This window comes from Sus scrofa, chromosome 17, assembly GCF_054392235.1.
Source record: "Sus scrofa isolate SSC_HxYL_T2T_F1_AM1 chromosome 17, Sscrofa_HxYL_maternal_Yorkshire_Landrace_v2.0, whole genome shotgun sequence".
Lineage (NCBI taxonomy): Eukaryota > Metazoa > Chordata > Mammalia > Artiodactyla > Suidae > Sus > Sus scrofa.
In genome coordinates, this window is record NC_139399.1 from 21,793,815 (window position 1) to 21,811,161 (window position 17,347).

General features: G+C 42.8%; 1 protein-coding gene and 1 long non-coding RNA gene across 8 annotated transcripts in view; one reads left to right on the forward strand and one right to left on the reverse strand.

Annotated features, from left to right (window-relative positions):
- Positions 1-484: 484 nt before the first annotated feature.
- The window catches only part of SHLD1 (shieldin complex subunit 1), a 95,571-nt gene continuing 78,708 nt past the window's right edge, over positions 485-17,347 (forward strand). Inside the window, exons 1-3 of one of the 7 annotated variants that reach the window (XM_085004468.1) lie at positions 485-591; positions 9,066-9,247; positions 12,835-14,062. In XM_085004468.1, the coding sequence (XP_084860594.1) occupies positions 9,070-9,247; positions 12,835-12,899 (243 nt within the window). In that variant the 5' untranslated portion in view covers positions 485-591; positions 9,066-9,069 and the 3' untranslated portion in view covers positions 12,900-14,062. Of the gene's footprint in view, positions 1,599-2,544; positions 2,578-6,059; positions 6,319-9,065; positions 9,248-12,834; positions 14,063-17,347 lie in introns of those variants that run through there. The other 6 variants (XM_085004465.1, XM_085004466.1, XM_085004467.1 and 3 more) reach the window with 6 other exon arrangements.
- Positions 7,223-15,494, reverse strand: LOC146395169 (uncharacterized). Its single transcript, XR_014832792.1, has 3 exons — positions 11,152-15,494; positions 8,471-9,736; positions 7,223-7,629 (listed from the first exon to the last, which is right to left on the reverse strand). It is a non-coding gene; the product is annotated as an uncharacterized LOC146395169 (long non-coding RNA).

Sequence of the window (17,347 nt, forward strand, 5' to 3'; positions counted from 1 at the left end):
CTGAGCATAAGATTCCTAACTTATGGGGTTCTATACTAGTGTAGGCATCTATAGGAGGCTGTAGGTGTACAGTGCTTTTTCAAGAATATGATGAGATGGAAATAGTAACCCTCATTCGCTTATCTGTGGTCCTGACATTTTGGCGGTGTGCAGCAGTACCCGCCTGCAACATATTGAAATATTAACATTATCTTTTTAAATCTCTCTACTTTTCATGTTTTTCAAAGTGTAGATATTGAAGTTTTCAAAAATTTAAAATATTTTTCTTGTTCCCTTTAGCGTCTACCAAGCACACTCATCAATAAAACCTCTAGAAACTGCCGAAACTAGCCCTACGTGGAACGCATCATTGGCTATACCCATGCCCTCAGTCAAGATGGCCGCAACTCCCTCCCCTTGGTCTTTCCTGCCCTTAGCAAAGATGGTTCCAGCGACTTCCTTTCAACCTCGCTTTTCCCGTAATAAACATGGGGCCTCCGCTTCCGGTTGGAAGCCGCTGCTGTTTCGGGGTGGTGAGTGTCAGTGGGCCCTGGCGACTTTTCTAGGTCAGTTTTCGTTGCAGACGCTCGAGTGCCTTGAATTGGGGGAAAGGTAGGACTCTCCACAAGACTTCAGCCGTTCTTTCCAAACTGGGAAGTTATGGCTGCTTTCCTTGGCACATTCCCAAACTCCTCCCCTCCCATTACATGGGGCGTCTCAGCCACCGCTTTGGGGAAGTCCCAGAATTTGCGGGCCGTGTCTAGATGAGCTTTGGTTCTTCTTTTTAAAAAACAAACTTATTGAGATATAATTCACATATTATAATACAATTTGCATAAAGTATAAAAATTGGAAGTTCCTTGTGGCACAGCGGGTTACGGATCTGTCATTCTGCTCCTGTGTCGAAGGTCCCTATTGCAGTATGGGTTTGATCCCTGGCCTGGAACTTCCACTTGCTGTAGGTGTCAATTCAGTGGGTTTTCGTATATCCTCAGAATTGTGTTTCCATAACCAAAATCTAATTTTAGAATATTTCCATCAGCTCCAGGTGATGAAAACCCTGTACTCATTAGCAGTCACCTCCCCCCCCCCCAACGAGGACCTCCCCAGTCCTAGGCAATTATTAGTCTACTTTTTGTCTCTATAGATTTGTCAGTTTGCGTATTTGATGTAAATGGAATCCTACAATAAGTGGTCTTTCTTGACTAAATTCTTTCACTAAGTAAAATGTTTTAAAAAGTTCTTGTGGCATGTATTGGAACTTAGTTCCTTTATTGCTGAAAAATATTCCTGGTTTTCATATACTACATTTTATTCAGCCATTCATCAGTTCATGGACATTTGGATTGTTTCCACTTTTTGGCTGCTGTGAACATTTGTATAAAGTTTGTGTGGACACATGTTTTTATTTCTCTTGAGCATGTACATATATCTACGAGAGGAGTTGCCAGATCCAGCTGTAACGCTGACCATTTGAGGAATTGCTAAACTGTTTTCCAAAGTACTTGAGCCATTTTACCTGTTTGCATATGGATATCCAGTTGTCTCAGCATTGAAAAGACCATTCTTACCGTGTGAAATTATCTCAGCACCTTGGGGAAAATAAATTGGCCATAAATGTAAGCTTTTACTTTTGGACTCTCAGTTTTATTCCATTAATCTATATGTCTATCCTTATTACAGTTCTACACAGCCATGATTCCTGAAGCTTGTGATTGGTTTTGAAATTAGAAAGAATGAGTACTCCAACTTTGTTCTTCTTTTTTAAGATTGTTTTGTCTGTGTGGATCCCTTGCATTTCCATACGAGTTTTTTAAGCAGTTTTGTCAGTATCTGCAATTTTAAAAAAAAGCCAACTTAGATTTTGACAAGAATTTCATTTGCCTGTACATCGATTTGGGCAATATTACCATTTAAAATAGTAAGTCTTCCAACCTATGGACTGAGGGAAAATATTTGCAAATGATATGACTGATAAGGGCTTAATTTCCAAAATTTATCAACAGCTCATATAAGTCAATAGCAAAAAAGAAAACAACCCAATAAAAAAAAATGGACAGAAGACTTAAATAGATATTTCTCCAAAGAAGACTTACGGATAGCTAATAGGCACATGAAAAGATGTTTGTCATTGGTAATTGTTAGAGAAATGCAAATCACAACTTCAGTGAGGTACCACCTCACACCGGTCAGAATGGCCGTGGTTGGAAAGTCTGCAAATAAATGCTGGAGAGGGTGTGGAGAAAAGGGAATTCTACTACAGTGTTGGTGGGAATGTAAATGGTGGCAGCCACTATGAAAAACAGTATGAGGTTCCTTAAGAAACTAAAAATAGAGTAGCCATATGATCCAGCAGTCCCACTCCTGGGCATATATCCAGACAAACCATAATTCAAAAAGATAAATGCACCCTTATGTTAACAGCAGCACTATTTAAAATAGTCAAGACATGGAAACAATCTAAATGTCCATCAACACATGAATGGATTAGGAAGATGTGATGTATACCATGAATTATTACTCAGCTGTGAAAAATAACGACGTAATATGCCATTTGCAGCAACATAGATGGACATAGAGATCATCATATTAACCAGAGTAAGTCAGACAAAGACAAATATCATATATCGCTTATATGTGAAATCCAAAATAACACACAAATGAATATGTCTGTGAAATAGAAACAGATTCGCAGATAGAGAGAATAGACTTGTGGTTGCCAAGGGGATGGGGTGGGGCAAGAAAGGATTGGGAGTTGGGAATTAGCAGATGCAAACTATTGCATATAGGATGGATAAAAAGCCAAGGTCCTACTGTATAGCACAGGGAGTTATCTTCAATATCTTGTGATAAACCATAATAAAAAGTGTGTGTGTGTATATATTCAGTTATATATATAAACTGAATTACTTTGCTATACAGAAGAAATTAACACATTATAAATCAACTCTACCTCAATAAAATTTAAAAATAAATGAGATAGTAAGTCTCCCATTCCGTGAATATAGAGTGTCTTTCCACTCATTTAGATCTTTAGTTTCTTTAAACATTTTTAGATAGTTTTCAGTGTACATGCCCTACACATTTTTATTAAATGTATATACTTAAGTATTCTTTTTGATACTATTATAAATGAAATTAATGTTATTCTTAATTTCATGATCAGATTACTACTAGTATATATAAATGCAAATGATTTTTCTGTGTTGATATTATATCCTGCAACCTTGTCAACTTTTTAAATTTTTCTAATAGTTTTTTAAGTGGACTTTTTGGGACTTCCTATATATAACATCATGTCTTCTGCTAATATAAATAGTTTTACTTATCTCTTTGCAATCTGGAAGGCTTTTATTTCATTTCTCGTCTATTCGTGCAGTTGAAACCTCCAGTAAAATGCTGAATAAAAGCGATGAGAGTGGATAATATTGAATTGTTCCTGATCTTGGGAACAAAAAAAGAACTGAAAGAATTCAATCTTTCACCATGAAGTACAATGCTAGCTATGGGTTTTTTAAAAATGCCCTGTATCAGATTGAGGAAGTTCCCTTCCATTCCTAGTTTGCTGAGTGTTTTGATCATGAATGGGTTTCTGACTTTGTCAAATGATTATTTGTGTGTCTGTCTGTTGTGGTTTTTGCCCCTTATTCTACTAATGTAGTGTATTACATTGCTTGATTTTCTGACATTAAAGCAACTTTGCATTTCTGGGATAAGTTCTGCTTGGTCATGGAGTATAATCCTTTTTATATGTATGTATACATATCTGTAAATAAATAAATATGTATTACTCAGCCATTAAAAAAATGAAATCTTGCCATTTGCAACAACATGAATGATCTAGAGGGCATTATAAGTGAAATGAGTCAGAGAAAGACAAATACTTTATGATCTCACTCATTTGTAGCATCTAAAAAATTTATATATATAAAATATATTTATATGAAGCTTATAGATACAGAGAACAGATTGGTCTTTGCCAGAAGTAGGGGTGGTGGTGAAAGAAATGGGTGAACTAATTTGTTTGTTTAAATAAGTTACATAATGGGAGGTCTGACATGGCACAGTGGGTTATGAACCTGATTAGTATCATGGGGATGCAGGTTCGATCCCTGGCCTTGCTCAGTGGGTTAAGGATCTAGCGCTGCCATGAGCTGTGCTGTAGGTCACAGATGTGGCTTAGATCCCATGTTGCTGTGGCTGTGGCATAGGCTGACAGCTGCAGCTCCAATTTGACCCCTAGCCTGGGAACCTCCATATGCCTCAGGTATGGTGCAAAAAAGCAAAAAAAAAAAAAAAAAAAAAGTTACATAAGAATAAAGAAATATAGGCAGTAGTTGTATGGATGGTCATTGTATAAAATTCTTTACACTTACCTTTTTTCTTTTTTTGACAGCTGTTTTTTTTTTTTTTTTTTTTTAATTTGTTTTTTTGGAAGTTCTGGGCCGGAGATCAAACCCACGCCACAGCAGGAACCCAAGCTGCTGCACCGGATTCTTTACCTGCTGGGCCACAGGGAACTCCTTTCCACTAATTCTTTTTTTTTTTTTTTTTTTTTTAATTTCTCCTGTAAAATATTGGGAGGAAAGAGCCTTAATTGAAAAAAAAAAGTAAATGAAATTAAACTTTTTTGTTTACATATATCCTGACTGAGTTGTTTTCTAAGTCTGTAAGAATCTGTAGGGCAACGGCCTCTTTCTCTTGGTAAGCAGGTGTTTAATGTACTGTGAAACCTTTTGTGTCTACAGTCATGGGGCATCCTATCCTCCCCAGTACTGGAAAAGAATAAATATATATATATATATTTTTTTTTTTTTTTTTTTTTTTTGCTATTTCAGGGCTGCACCTGCAGCATATGGAGGTTCTCAGGCTAGAGGTCGAATCGGAGCTGCAGCTGCCAGCCTATGCCACAGCCACAGCAATGCCAGATTCGCGCTGCGTCTGCGACCTACACCACAGCTCACGGCAATGCTGGATCCTTACCCACTAAGCAAGGTTAGGGATTGAACTCTTATCCTCATGGATCCTAGTCGGGTTTGTTAACCACTGAGCCACAAAGGGAACTCCCTGGAAAAGAATATTTAGATTGTGGCATTAAAGCCCCTTTTTTTTCCTTTTTTTTTTTTTTGGCTGCACTTGTGGCATATGGAAGTTCCTGAGGCAGGGATCGAATCTGATCTGCATCTGCAGCCTATGGCACAACTGCAGCAATGTCAGATCCTTAACCCACTACACTGGACCAGCGATTGAACCACCAATGCCACAGAGACAAGCCAGATCATTAACCCATTGCATCACAGCAGGAACTGCTAAAGCAGTTTTAAGAGAAGAAAACAAGCACTTCTGGAGAAGGAAATTAAACAACATATTAAAAGTTTGGGGGCAAAGGATAATTGTTGCATTCTACTTGCCAGCCTAGGTGGTTTCAGACCGTCAGAAAGGTCTCCTCTGTTCCTGTTACTTGTTTCTCCTGTACAAATTCATCGAATCCCAAATAATGTATATGCACAGGCACTTATTTTGTAATAAACAGCATTCTGCTTTTCAGTAGGCAGTTTTCTTTCTTCCTTCCTTCCTCCGTCCCTTCCCTTCCTTCTTTCCTTCCTTTTTTGTTCAAGTGCCCAGTTTGGGTTGTACTTGATATTTCTTATAAATTATTCTAAAAGAAAAGGTAGAGGAGTTCCTGTTATGGGTCCGCAGTTGACGAACCCAACTAGAATCCATGAGGACGTGGGTTTGATCCTTGGCCTCACTCAGTGGGTTAAGAATCTTGCATTGATGTGAGTTGTGGTGTAGGTCACAGATGTTGCTTGGATCCCAGGTTGCTGTGGCTGTGGTGTAGGCTGGTGGCTACAGCTCCGATTCAACCCTTAGCCTGGGAACCTCCATATGCCGTGGGTGCAGCCATAAAAAGACAAAAAAAAAGTAGGTATCACATCATGGCGCTATTTGTTTGCAAACTGGACTCCTTTCATTTCATATCACTATTGACCCCTTCTGCTGATGGCTGATTTCAAGGCAGTTTTGTAGGCAGACAGGATATTTGGATGTCATTCACTGACCTGTTTGTTCCCTTCCAGAAGCCTCCAGAGCAGTGTTGGGTAATATGAGGGCAGAAGGAGGAGCCACAGATGTCTGCAGCAGAGGTGTTTGCTGAAACATGGGGCTTGGTTGGCTAATGTGGCACATGTGCAAAGACAGGATGTTCTTGCTTTGGGAACCTTGGTCACTTCACTCCTTTCAGAAGCAATCAGCTGATGTCTTGGCTCATTCTCTGCCTGAGTGAATGTCCACAACAACATGTGACTGGTTGTCCTCAAACAAGAAGGATCTGGCCAGGTCTCTCTGTCGATTTGTTTTTATACCTCCTATCTTTGGTCTTTGCCTAAATTAGGTGGTAGCTTGGGTTGCAGTTTGGAGGCTCTTCAAACACAGAAAGCTGGGAGGTCTTGGAGTTGGGTTCATCCTAGGTTGGTACTTTCTAGATGGGTTTTGGGGTGAGTTACTCCACTTCTGTCTGTATTTGGGACTGACTCTAAGTGAGGGTAATAATTAGGATTACCTGTAGATGAAGCTTTTAGCACAACATCTGGCATCCAGTAAGCACTCAATAAATGTTAACTACTCGTATTATTATGATTCATGTTATTCTGAAATTGCTTTTGTCATTCAGACATACATCTTTCAAGTTCTGACTGTCATTTTAAGATTTGGATAGTATTCCATAATTTGGAATACTGCCTCCTCCCAAACCTGTTCCTTCTCCTGTCTGCTTTAATGCAGTTGATGATGCAACCCAGTCACCAAAGCTGCCACTCTTTGTTGACTCTTGGTACCTCTTTAGCCCCTTGATCCATGTAGGTATTAAGTTTGACTCTTATTTCTGTTCCTAAATAAATATAACAAGATTTATTGCTGGAGTTCCCTGGTGGCCTAGTGGTTAAGGATCTGACATTGTCACTGGTGTAGCTAGGGTTACTACTGTATCGCGGGTTTTATCCCTGGCTGGAGAGATTGTGCATGCCATGCCCCATGCACTCACCCCTCCCCTTCTACAAAAGAAAAAGAAAAAAAGATTTACTGATGACAACTCATGAGACAGAGTAGCAGAGTGTCCAAGATCTCCCCAGACCCATAATTATTTTACAGAGACGTGGGCAGGGCTGGATGCCCTGCTAAGAGCCCTCCAGTAGAGAACCCAGCACCCACAGGTAGATATCAACCAGGGAGGGTAAACAACTAATTTTTTTTTTTTTTTTTTTTTGTCTTTTTAGAGCTGCTGCAGCATATGGAGCTCCCAAGCTAGGGATCGAATCGGAGCTGCAGCTGCCAGCTCATGCCACAGCCACAGCAACACCAGATCTGAGCCACATTTGTGACCTACACCATAGCTCACGGCAACACCAGATCCTTAACCCACTGAGCGAGGCCAGGGATTGAACCCGCATCCTCGTGGATACTAGTCGGGTTCACTATTGCTCAGCCAAAACAGGGACTCCAGGAATACCTTTTTTTTGTTTGTTTGTTTGTTTTTTTGCCTTTTCTAGGGCTGCTTCTGTGGCATATGGAGGTTCCCAGGTCTAATCGGAGCTGTTGCTGCCAGCCTGTGCCAGAACCACAGCAACACAAGACCCAAGCCGCGTCTGCAACCTACACCACAGCTCACGGCAACGCCGGATCCTTAACCCACTGAGCAAGGCCTGGGATCGAACCCGCAACCTCATGGTTCCTAGTGGGAGTTGTTAACCACTGAGCCACGACGGGAACTCCCTAATTTTTAACAAGAAGTGTCCCAATGCTGAACCCAATAAGCCACCTTCAAGGTCTCCAGAGTTCAGCTAGAGAGTGTGTGTATCCAAGTTCATGATCACACCCCGGCCCTGCTGCCCTTCCCAGAGCTGGCAGAGGCCCCATGACCATCCATCCAAAACCACAGGGTTTGTCCTTCCCCAGTCACCCAGTGTGTAAACTGTCCTTGCTTCTCTCACTTTCAACTCCTGACACCCCATGCCACTTGTCGTTGCCCAAGCTGATTCTTCTGGGGCTCATGCTGGCCCCACCCCCCCCAACCCCCACCATGGCCCAGCCTGCCCCATGTGTGGGGACACCTTCCTGCAAAAAGCCTACCTCCTCCTCTCCATCTTACCATCGTGTTAACACTGTCCCTATGTTTGGGATCGTCCCTGTGTAACTCGAAGGAGGCCTCTGTCACATTCACCTTTGCTCCCCAGTCCCAGTGTGTCAGCAATTGAAGGCCACAGAAGGAAATGCAAATCAGCTGTAATCTCACTACCCAGAAATTAAACCACTGAATTAATTGCCACTGAAATTAATCTGGGATATACCCTCCAGACTTTTTTTTTATCTTTTTGTCGTTTTAGGGCCACACCCACGACATATGGAGATTTCCAGGCTAGGGGTCTAATTGGAGCTGTTGCTGCCAGCCTGTGCCAGAACCACAGCAACGCAAGACCCAAGCCGCGTCTGCAACCTACACCACAGCTCACAGCAACGCCGGATCCTTAACCCATTGAGCGAGGCCAGGGATGGAACCCGCAACCTCATGGTTCCTAGTCGGATTTGTTTCCACTGAGGCACAACAGGAACGCCTACCCTCCAGACTTTTTTTGTTTTGTTTTATCACTACAGGTCTGTATATATTTCATACATGCACATCCCACACAGAGTATTTTACTTTATGAAATCTGGATCAGACCCTACCTATGGTTTAAAAATGTTGTCCCATTTAAAATGTGGGGTGTTCCCCTTTTCATTAGCTATTCATACAGTCCTTGGATTATAGTGCCATGCAGTAGTTCATCCTTATCAGATAGGCGGCTCATCTTCCAGCTGAAGTTATTCATGGTTTCTTTCTGTGCTGTGAGTATTTGTTTCTCTTGATGAAGAAACAGGATAAGCAAATACTGGGTCTAAAGTGAAGACAAGGAGGACCATTAATGACAGGAAAGTAAATTATTCTGGTTCTCCTGTTATTGGGGCTTTGAGGTGCTTTGAGCCATGACTGTGCTGGGGGTTCCTCTTAGGCGATGCCTTCTGTATTGAATTGTTCTCTTTTGCCATGGCAGGGCGATGGCCACCCAGGATGCCACCCCAAGTAGCCAGTGGGAGGGAAGCAATGCTTTGGACCTGCCATCCGCTTGTGACATAAGGGATTACGTGTTGCAGAGACCCAGCCAGGAGGCCAGCAGCGAGGCTTTCAGTTCTGAGGAAGCCCTTTCATTTCCTTGCTCTTCTGATGTGGATCCAGGTAAGAAGCAGAGTTTAAAACAAACGCAAAAATCCTAACATAGGCAGGTATGGGATCCTTTGTTTCTCTCGTCCAATGGCTGGGTCCACTGTCTTGGGAAGAAAAACATCTTCTGTAAGCAAAACCGTTGGAAGAGACTTCAAAGGCAGCCTCCCTGGTGTAACTGCGACAGGGAGCTGTTTCCTGGAGGCCCTTTTGTCTGAGTCCCTTTCTGATCTCTGTCCAGAATTCATTCAGACACAGGCAACACTTGGTTCAATAGGGAACGAGTGGAATTGTTTTTCGGTTTTGTTCTTTGAAAACTTCAGAAGAGAGCCACGTGGGCTTGCCCTGTGTCATAGCTAACAGCACTAGGGATGTTAGTCTTCCTCTTATGAAGCCTGGTCTGGATTTGGGGAACAGCTTCTCTTTAATTCCCTGACTGAATTGCCAGAAAGTCTATGATTTAAGGGTTGTTGTTTTTTTGTATTTTTTTTTTTAGGAGCACAACTTTGGCATATGAAAGTTCCCAGGCTGGGGGTCAAGTAGGAGCTGCAGCTGCTGGCCTATACCACAGCCACAGCAATGCCAGATCTGAGCCACATCTGCGACCTACATCACAGCTCAAGGCAACCCCAGATTCTTAATCCACTGATTGAGGCCGGGAATCAAACCTGAGTCCTCATGGGTACTAGTCTGGTTCATTTTTCGCTGAGCAATAGGAACTCCTATGATTTCAGTTTAATGATAATTCTGTGATGTAATTGTGACCATCTCTGGTTGTAAAGAACATCTCCTCCCTGTTTATTGCCTAATCCAGGCCTGGAGGTCCACAGGTCACTTACTGGTGTGTGACTTGGGTCATGTTTCTCAAGCCCTCTGAGTTCCAGAATCTACAAAGTAGTGACTAAAATACTTGCCTCATGGAGTGAGGTTTAACCCAGGGAACAAGGTAAAGGACTTTTCACAATGTTTGCTGTACACAGGTGCTCAGTCAGTTGTCATTATTCTGTGCTATTATTATTGTTTTTGTCAATATTAAGATACCCAAATATATATTTTTAAAGACACTCAGGTACACTAAGAAAATGTGGGCCTAAATGATGATGAATTCAACTTTGGCAATAAGTAGGGTGCGTCCTATTATTGTCTTTAAGAATTCCATGGGGAGCTCCCATCAGCGGAAATGAATCTGATTAGCATCCATGAGGACCCAGGTTCAACCCCTTGCCCAGTGGGTCAGGGACCCAGTGTTGCCGAGAGCTGTGGTGCAGTTTGCAGATGCGGCTCAGATCTGGCGTTGTTATGGCTGTGGTTTAGGCCAACGGCTACAGCTCTGATTCAAATCCTAGGCTGGGAACCTCCATATGCCATGGGTGTGGCCCTAAAAAGACAAAAAAATAAAATAAAATAAAATAAAGAATTCTATGGGAAAAAAATACTTTTTAAACTTCCTTGATCCTGTTTTGATTTTCAGGATGTAGGGAAATCAGGATCAGTCAGTCTCTTATTAAGTTAGTTCCTGACCAAGTATTAGATCGTTTCTTATCCTTTTTCTTTCTAGGCTCAGAAGAGTAGTCCATTTTACCTTTTCTCTCCCTACCAACCTGCTACCTCTGCTCTAGTTTCCGTTACTAAAAAAGCAGCTGTTATTCATTTGAATTGAGTTGACCATCGAAATATTTATATTGGAGTATTTGTTTATAATCTAGACATTTGGGAGTTCCCCTTGTGGCTCAGTGAAAACGAATCTGACTAGCATCTATGAGGACACAGTTTTGATCCCTGGCCTTGCTCAGTGGGTTAAGGATCCGATGTTGCTGTGAGCTGTGGTGTAGATTGCAGATGAGGCTTGGATCTGGCATTGCTGTGGCTGTGGTGTAGGCCAGTGGCTACAGCTTCAACTTGACCCCTAGCCTGGGAACTTCCATATGCTGTGGGTGCACCCGAAAAAGACAAAAACAAACAAAAAGACAAAAACAGAAACTAGACACTTCATGCAAAAAATGAAAATAGAAAAAAGTTCTTTTGGAAACCCTTATAAAGGCCTAAATGTGGGAAGGAGCGCTCAGATGTTGAGACAACCATTTGTGTGGCATTGCCAGTGGGGGTGCTGGCCTAGACTGGTGTGAAATCTGGTTCTGCTTCTTTCTCTAGCTTGGCCTTGGGCACCTCACCTGGCCTCTCTGTGTTGGTCCCCTCATTAGTAAAATGGAGATAGTAACTCCTGCCTTGTTGTGGGCTGGGGGCGCTCATAATTAGGGTGAAAGTGAGTGAGGCATCATGCTTGTCATGTGATGGGCTCTTGGAAATCCAGCTCTTCATGAATTCAGCACCTGGTGCTCTTAACATACCACCACACTGTGCAGACTCCATTTAGTTTTAAATTTTTCTGTTGAAGTATAGTTGATAGACAATATTATATGGTACAAATGTACAACATAGTGATTCATAATTTTTAAAGGTTATATTCCATTTATAGTTATCATAAAATATTGAGTATATTCCCTGTGTTGTGCAGTATATCCTTATTTATTTTGTACGTAAGTTTGTACGTCTTAATCCTTTCTCTCTGTCTTACCTTTTTCCCTTCCCTCTCACCAGTGGTAACCATTAGGTTGTTCTCTGTATCTGTGATTCTGTTTTTTTTTTCATTGTTGTTATATTCACTAGTGTGTTTTATTTTTTAGCTTTGAGTTGGAACTCTACATATAAGCGATATCATACAGTGTTGGTCTTTCTCTGACTTATTTCACTTAGCATAATAACCTCCAAGTCCATCCATGTTGTTGTAAACGGCAAAATTTTATTCTCTTTTTGTGGCTAATATCCCATTGTGTATGTATATACATATGCCACATCTTTTTTATCCATTCACCAATCAATGGATACTGAGGTTGATTCTGTTTCTTGGCAATTGTAAGTAGTGCTGCTGTCAACATTGGGGTACATGTGTCTTTTCCAATTAGTGTTTTTGTTTTTGTTTTGTTTTGTTTATTTGTTTGTTTTTCTGGATATATACCCAGAAGAGGAACTTCTGGGTCATATGGTAGTTCTCTTTTTAGTGTTTTGAGAAACCAGTGTCTGCACCAATTTAATTCCTCCAGACATTGTGTGACAGTTCCCTTTTCTGCACATCCTTGTGATAAGGTCCTCTCAGGTTCATGACCTCCCACCTCCAGTGGACCTCCTTGCTGCCCATCCACCACACACTGTTTCCCAAGCATGTTCACCCTCCTACCCTCCTGGATGACTGTGGAATATCTTCTATTCTCTTTGCAAAGTTGTTTATCTTCTTCAACCTCTCTCTCAGCTGATAACCTTAGTTTCCTATTTCATCAAGAGAACAGAAGCCCCCAGAAGGGAATGACTTCACACCCACATCTGTCGGCTTCCTTCCCTCCTGCTTCTGTGGGATACCCATCCTTGCCTGCCTTTCACTTCTGTGCATCTGCTTTCACCTATTCAAGGTTATCATTTCCAGAGATCTCCTGCCTCACTGATTTCCCCCAACAAACATGCTGTGATAGCCCCCATCTTCCAAAAATGCCCAGCCTAGACCCCCAATCCCTGTCAAATTAGTCTCATTCTTCTGTTCTCTTGTACAGGAAAACCCTCAGAAGAGTCAGCTGTCTCTGCTGTCTCCAGTGCCTCTACCCCCAGTTCTTCCTAAACCCCTCCAACCTGGCTTCCGTCTCATTCACTGCGTGGAAATAACGCTTGTCAAGATCATGACCGCCATATTGTTAAACCCAGCAGTCACGTCTCAAGTCTTCTCCTTCTGGATGTATTAGCAACATTGACTTTTCCTTCTGGAATTCCTTCTTCACTGGGCCTTCTGGGGAGCAGCATCTCATGGTCCTTTTCTTACTTTTCTATTTGTTCTCAGTCTCCTTTGCTTGGTTGCTCTCTGCTCCTCCAGCCTGTCAGTGTTGGGGAGCCCTAGCTCTCTTCTCTGTCATCACTCACTTCCTCAGTGAGCTTATCTGATCTCAGGCCTTAAATACCCTCAACACCCTGCTCAGTCCCAGATTTCTCTGTCCAGCTTGGATCTCTGGCGTGACATTTAGACCATCTATGTACGTGTCATCATCACCTAGATTTCTGTTGGACTTCTTCCATTTGACATATTCTAAACCAAATCCCCAAATCTTCTACCACCTCTCCAACTTCCTCCTCATACATACATATAAACACCTGTTCTTTGAGGCCTTCTCATCTCAAAAAGTTGCTTCTGTCCTTCTGTTCACCTACACAGAAAGTCATCCTCAACTTCTTTCTTTCTCTTAAATCTCACATCCAGCCAGCCATGAGCCAATCCTGTCACCTCTCCTTCAGAATAAATCTAGAATCTGAACAGTTGTTGCCATCTCTGCTGCCACCACCCTGGTCCAAGCCACTGTCATCTGTCTGTCTCCTAACTAGCTTTTGCCACATCTGCTCTGATGCTCCTCCAGCTTCCTCTCCACGTTGCATGTAGATCTTGTTAGCCCTTGGTGCAAACCAGCCAGGGCTTCTTATCTGACTCAGGGGAGAAGTCAAATGCCTTACCTGGTGCCATGCCCTTGGGGCCCTGGGCCTGCCACCTCTGACCTCAGCTTTTACCTCCCCCGCGCTGCCCCCAAACTGGGCCAGGCCTGTGCCACTGCCCAGCTTGCTGAGCCTTCAGGCTGACCTGCCCTCATCATATCCTTCCCTGGCTTTATTCTTCCCAGCACTTGTACCATAGGGCATTTTATGTATTTGATTTTTCATTTATTTGTTTGTCTCCCTGCACTGGAGTATAAATTCCAGGCTAGCAAGTACTATATGAAGAATGAATGAGTTAAATGTTAACTGCTATTATTATTCTTTCATTAAGAGACAGGTCTGTATGGATTCAGGGCTGAAGTTGATCACAACATAAAACATCTCCATTCCCCTCCCCTCCCCAGCTTAAGGCTGGCTATGGATAACTCTGGAAAGTTCCATGTGTCAGGGTTGGGAGTCATAGGCAGCACTGAGTTAGGTGAAGTCTGCATTTAACTCCATGGCATGGTCATTGTAGGAGGAGAAGATGGTCAGATTTCACCTGCCTCCTGGAAGAAAAGTCAAAATGGGTAGCTGATGGAAATAGGGCAGAACTGTCGGCCATTTAATGTGTGCAAAGAAAGTTAGAGACTACTGTGCAGCAGCCTGAACTCTGCACCACTTCTGTCAAGACAGACACACACACGGGTGAGTCACCGTGTGTCTGAAGAGTCCTGGTTCTTCTCACTTTCTCTCTTCCCTGCTTGGGTTCTGCCCTATCCCTCAGATTGTTTCTAAACCAAACTGGGTCTACTTGCCCACACACAGTAAAGCCAATCTACTGACACTGAGTTGTGGTGAAGGAAAGTGCAGTATTTATTGCAGGGTACAAAGCAAGGAGAACGGGCAGCTCATGCTCAAAACCACCTGCACTCCCCCATGGGTTTCAGGGAAGCATTTTTAAAAGCCAGATGAGGGATGAGGGGGTCACAGGATATGTGGTGAGCCCGTGCATAATTCTCTGATTCATTGATCGTGAAGTAACAGGGCAGGGCCACAGAAGTGAGCATTATCAATCCTCAGGCTCCAGTAAGTCTGCGGGCTACTTGCTCATGATCAGGTAGTTAGTTTCTTCCATTTGGTGGGGATTTTAGCATCTGTACAACAACTCAGGAAATGTGTATCAGATACTGTTATCTAGGTACTTGGGAAAGGAGCTAAGGCAGAGGATGTGGGGGAGGGGACTGTCTTGGGAAGGCCCTCTTGGCTCTGCTCAGTTAAAAGGTATCCAGGGTCTTCATGTGTCACCATCAGAATCTCTCAAAAAACAATTTGAAACGTAGCCCACCTTGCTGTACAGTGGGAAAAAAAAAAAAAAAAAAACGTAGCCCAGACTAAGAAACAAACAGCTTCAAATGTTAGCTTTTACAGGGAGGTTGTTGTTTAAGGGTGCTCAGGTGTAACCTAAAAGAAAGGTTCAAGGTAAGAATCAAGGGCAGGAGTTACTGTCATGGCTCAGCGGAAACGAATCTGACTGGCATCCATGAGGATGAAGGTTCAATCCCTGGCCTCGCTCCATGGGTTAAGGATCCGGCATTGCCATGAGCTGTGGTGTAGATCAAAGACGTGGCTCATGTCCTGCGTTGCTGTGGCTGTGGCCTAGGCCAGTGTCTACAGCTCCAATTGGACCCCTAGCCTGGAAGTCTCCACATGCCACAGGTGTGACCCTAAAAAGACAAAAAAAAAAAAAAAAAAAAAAGGAATCAAGGGCAGGTAGGAAAGAGATTTGGAGGTGTGCCTGTTTGCTGAACTTGATTTCTTCCGGTTTAGGCTTCGCACCCTCACCCCTTTTCACACTACCCCCCCTCTCCCTGACCCCAAGCTTGACCTTTCCACGTAGAACCATCCTTAGGGTCCAGTCTCCTCTCCCGCCTGAGCCTCTCCAGCACTCACACTGGCTGTATTACTCCCCCAGGAAGGTTCTGTGCGTGATCGTTCCTCTTTGCACAGTGGGGTACCGGAAGTCTTAGAAAGCCTGAGCAGTGATTGCTCCGATCTGGGAGGACTTGCTAGGAAGATTTGTGTGTCATTGGCTCCACACTAAGTGACTCACAAATTTGCCACTTTTATTTTTTACTACTAACCAAAGAAGTAGAAATCAGCCCTATTTCATACATAAGGACATGGAAGTTTGGAGAAGTTAGAAACTTTCCCAGTGTCACTTAGTAAATAGCAGAGCTAGAGTGAATCCACAGGCAGTGTTTTTTTGTTTTGTTTTGTTGTCTTTTTGCCATTTCTAGGGCCCCTCCCACGGCACATGGAGATTCCCAGGCTAGGGGTTGAATTGGAGCTATAGCCACTGTAGGCTGGTGGCCAGAGCCACAGCAACTCGGGATCCGAGCCGCGTCTGCGACCTACACCACAGCTCATGGCAACGCCGGATCGTTAACCCACTGAGCAAGGGCAAGGACCGAACCCGCGACCTCATGGTTCCTAGTCGGATCCGTCTGCAGCCTACACTGGAGCTCATGGCAACACCAGATCCTTAACCCACTGAGCAAGACCAGGGATCGAACCCGCAACCTCATGGTTCCTAGTCGGATTCATTAACCACTGAGCCACGACGGGAACTCCTGTTTGTTTTTATCTAATTTTTTAAAACTCGAAGTGTAGTTGATTTGCAATGTTAATTTCTGCTATACAGCAAGAAATAGATCTATTTCTTTTATATAAACACACACATATTCTTTATATATAAAAGAATATGTAAATACTCTTTTCTCTTATGGTTTATCATAGGACATAGTTCTCTGTCCAAAGGCGGTGTTTTTTGTTTGTTTTTTCTCTTTTTCAGCCATGCTCACAGCTTATGAATGTTCTCAGGCCAGGGATCAAATCTGAGCCCCATCTATAGCCTATGCTGGGCCGGGAATCAAACCAGCAATGCCACAGAGACAAGCAGGATCATTAACCCACTGTGCCACAATGGGAACTGCCAAAGACAGTGTTTTGAGTTATATTTTTATTGAAAAAAACTTGGTTTTTTCTAACCTAGAAAATAACCAAGAGGCTAATACCCTTGAGATAAGAAGCTGCCAGAAATAAATGTAGGCAAGTTTGTTAGTTTAATAGAACAAACAGCTCATTTTGGGAGGGGGTTATTTTAGGGAGAGATATTAGGTTTTGCTACTATTTTACTCAGACTTGAATATTTAAAAATAATTTTCTTTGGCGTTCCCATCATGGCTAAGTGGCAACGAACCCAACTAGGATCCATGCAGATACAGGTTTGATCCCTGGCCTGGATCAGTGGGTTAAACATCTGGCATTGCTGTGAGCTGTGGTGTAGGTTGCAGACGCAGCTCAGATCCTGTGTTACTGTGGCTGTAGCGTAGGCTGGTGGCTACGCTAGCCTGGGAACCTCCATATGCCTCAGATACGGCCGTAAAAAGCAAAAATAAATAAGTAAATAAAAATAATTTTCTTTGGCTGTACATTTGGCCATTCTTCAGTACTTTTTTTTAACTCAATGAATTTTATTCTATTTATAGTTGTACTATGATCATCATCATAGCCCAATTTTATAGCATTTCCATCCCAAACCCCCAGCTC